Genomic DNA, 3537 nt, shown 5'->3' on the forward strand with positions numbered 1-3537 from the left:
CCCGGGGGGCCCCCAGGGGGCCCCCAGCAAGGGGGGCCCCTGGGGAAGTGGATGCAGGGGAGGTCCCCAGCAAGGAGAAGCAGCAGAGAAAGAAATGAAAGAAATGAAAGAAATGAAAGAAATGGAGAAAGAGAAAGAAATGGAGAAAGAAGCAGAGACAGAGAAAGACAAAGAAATAGAAGCAGAAGCAGAAGCAGAGAGAGAAGAAGGAGCAGCAGCAGCGCGAGGCAGCAAGACGAAGGCACCACCGCAAGCATGCTCGCCGACAGGTCCGTCCGCTGCTCTAGGGTTTAGGGTTTAGGGTTTGCGCTCTCCGCGGGCCGCGGGGGGCCGCGCGCTTAAGGTATTGGGGACCTCGAAACTGCAAACCCTACTCCAGGGTTTCGTTGCCAGCAAGCAGGGCTTACTCTGGGGTTCAGGGTTTGGGGCTTAGGGTTTAGGGTTTAGGGTTCAGGGGTTTTTGCCATCAGGCTCATAGAGGCCCGCCATATGCCTCCAAGAAAGCGGGAGGAAAACAGAAAAGTGTTTTTGAGCTGGCTCTGCTCCAAAGTAGGTTTAGGGTTTAGGGTTTAGAGTTTAGGGTTTAGGGTTAACTGGGAGAGCGCGGTATGCTGCGGAAGGTGGCGGGGATGAGGGTGTAGGGTTTAGGGTTTAAGGTTTGTTGGCCTCCGTAGGACTTTTACTCTGAAGACAGGCAGGGCGCCCCAGCGAATAGAGAGGAATTCGTTAACAGGTAGGGAGGGTTTAGGGTTTAGGGTTTAGGGTTTGGGTTCGCAGCTCCAGAGACGGCTTGGCATTGGTGTGCAGAGAAGGGTTTAGGGTTTAGGGTTTGGGTTTGTTTTCTACAGCTTACTGGACTCGCACAGCTCAGTACGTGTCACCAAGCGCCTCATAGCGGAGGAGAACAAAGTGAGTCTAAACGCTGAACCCTTGTAAACCCTAAACCCTTGTAAACCCTAAACCCTTGTGTACCCAGAACCCTTCTGACTACTTTGAAGAGCCCAGACGGAGGCGGCTGACTGCGGGCTCTTGAGTCTTTGTCCGCCTGCCAGCTCCAGGGTTTACAATTAAGGGTTTAGGGTTTAGGGTCTAGGGTTTAGGGTTTGGCGTGCTGCAGGAGCACTCCTTCTGCCTGGACTTCGAGGAAGTGAAGTCTGGGAAAAATCAAATTTGTTTATTTGAGTGTCGCCGGGGGAAGCTGGTGCGGGTTTATGCATTTAGAGGTGAATTGGTTTTTTAATTAATTTAAATTAATTTAAAATTAATTTAAATCCATTTTAAATTCATTTAAGTTCATTTTTCATTATTTGGATGCTGTTTGGGCCACTTCGCCGTTTGCTGCTGCTGCCTGCTGCTTGGCTGCTTTGCTGCTGCGGCGCTTTGATTTGCTGTGCTGCTCTGCTGCTGCATTTTTGTCTCACTGGTAGATGCAGCAGCAGCAGCCACTGCTGCTACTGGTGCTTGCTGCTGCTGCAGCTGCTGCTGCAGCTGCTGCTGCATGTTGCTGCTGCTTTGAGGTGTACAGACAGCGAGGACTTGACGAACGAGAAGTTGTCGTTTGACGAGTTAAAGAAAACCCGAATTTATCAGAGAGCGTTTAAGTACTTCACAAGAAAAGGCAAGCAGGGTTTAGGGTTTAGGCTTTAGGGTTTAGGGTTTGGAGGAAGTCTTGCGGGCTTGAGTGGGGCGCACGCTGACCACAGGGGCTGGTGTTTGGGCTTTGAGGTTGACAGCCATGGCTTAGGGTTTACAGGCTAGGGTTTGGTGGCTAGGGTTTATTTAGGGTTTGGGGCTAGGGTTTAGGGTTTGTGGTTGCTGCAGGCGTTCCTGAGGACGCGAAGTTGGTTTACCACGACTATGTGAATGACCCCGAGATCCGGGTTGGCTAGAGCCTAAACCCTAAACCCTAGCCTTAGAGGCTGTCCTAAACCCTAAACCCTTGCTGAACAGCTGAGGGCGACCTCCAACTGGCTGGATTCCAAGTCGCTTGGCTTTAGTGCATAAAGAGGGAGTGCGGGGTGGGCCAGAGGGGGCCCCAGGCAGTCTCGGGGGGCATCTGGGGGCCCCCAGGGGCCCCCGGGGGCCCCTGGGACCCGTCGAGAGCCCCTTGGACCCTTCGGGGGCCCCTGGTGGCCTTCGGGGGCCCCTAGGGGCCTTTGGTGGCCCGCGGGGTCTCTCTGGCTGTTTCGTGGGGGCCCCCGGGGCCCCTTGTGCAGTCTCAAGGGGGGCATATGGGGCCCCTGGGGCACCTAGGGCCTCGTGGCTGCTCAAGGGGGGCCACCAGGGCCCGTGGGGCCCCCTTGACAGTCTCAGGGGGGCCCCCAGGGGCCCCCAGAGGCCCCGCGCCCGTCTCAAGGGGCCCCTGAGGAACTTAATTTAAGTTAAACAGCTTTTAAGCTTTGCGGCTAAAAGCCTTTTGGGGAAAAGATGCAGCAGAGCAGTTCTTTAGGTTTTTCTTTGGAGGACTTGTAATAAGAGCCGCAGTGGCAATAGCAGCAGCAGCAGCAGCAGGAACAAAATAGTAATAACAATAGCACTTAGGGATAATTGCAATGGTAACAATGGCAATTTTAAAGGAAGAGGAGGCGCAGTGCTCGGAGGGAGCCAACGAAATGCAAACAACTCTGCAGTTATCCCCATAACCCTCTTCTGGGGCACCTGGGGCCCCCCCACGTCTCGTGGGGGCCCCAGGGGGCCCCTACGGGGCCCCCAAAAGACTCCCGGGGGCCCCTCGGGGCGCCCTAGGACACCCTTGGAGGCTCACGGAGTCCCACAGGGGCCCCCTGGGGGGCCCCCAGGAGTCTTTGGGGGCCTCCAGGAATTTCTTAGGGGCCCCCAGGAGTCGCCTGGGGGCCCCTAGAACTATTGAGGGGCCCCGAGGCCCTTTGGAGGGCCCCCGAGCCTATTCCAAATGAGACTGCTTTCCATGTTTTGTGCAAGGGGGCCCCCACACTGGGGGCCCCCACGCTGGGGGGGGCCCCCTGTGGGGGCCCCCCAAGGGGGCCCCCCTTTGGGGGCCCCCAGTGGGGGCCTCTGGTGCTGCTGCTGGGTTTCGAAGAGGTGCGGCTGTGGGGCGTTTTGGTTGACTAGGAAGAGCAAGTAGCCGCAGCAGCAGCAGGCGCAGCAGAGGAGAGCAGCAGCAGCAGCAAAGACCAGCAGCAGCAGCGTGAGCAGCAGCAGCGACAGAAAGGGATGCTGAATTGCAAAACGACGGAGGCCTCGGGGCCTCGGCAGCACCTGCAGCACTGCTTGGGAAACAAGCACAGGAGGGTACAGATAAACCCTAGCGAACTTCAGCTGCAGCAGCAGGGGGGCCCCCAGCTGCTCCATCATAAGGATTTGGGTCTTCTGGGGGGCCCCCCCCAACAGCAGCTGCAGCAGCGAGGCCCAGGGGGGCCCGCAGGGAGCAGCAGCAGGCAAGGCCCTGCTGCTGCGGGCCACCAGGGGGCCCTCTCGCGAGAACAGCAGCAAAGACACCATCACTGCAGCAGGAGCAGCAGGGGGCCCCCTGCTGCTGCTGCTGCTGCAGGAGTCCTG

The 3537-nt window shown here is 57.5% G+C and overlaps 1 protein-coding gene across 1 annotated transcript; it reads left to right on the top strand.

The window, feature by feature from the left end:
* Nucleotides 1–94: 94 nt before the first annotated feature.
* Nucleotides 95–1889, top strand: ETH_00036740 (Transcription factor E2F, related; the record flags this gene model as incomplete). The annotated part of the gene is made up of 7 exons (XM_013379589.1): nucleotides 95–269; nucleotides 455–549; nucleotides 675–733; nucleotides 849–909; nucleotides 1118–1223; nucleotides 1526–1618; nucleotides 1822–1889. 7 exons carry the CDS (start codon nucleotides 95–97, stop codon nucleotides 1887–1889), a joined length of 657 nt encoding a protein of 218 aa, XP_013235043.1.
* Between the last annotated feature and the right edge of the window lie 1648 nt (nucleotides 1890–3537).

This window comes from Eimeria tenella, genomic scaffold (assembly GCF_000499545.2).
Source record: "Eimeria tenella Houghton genomic scaffold, Eth_scaff3609, whole genome shotgun sequence".
NCBI lineage: Eukaryota > Apicomplexa > Conoidasida > Eucoccidiorida > Eimeriidae > Eimeria > Eimeria tenella.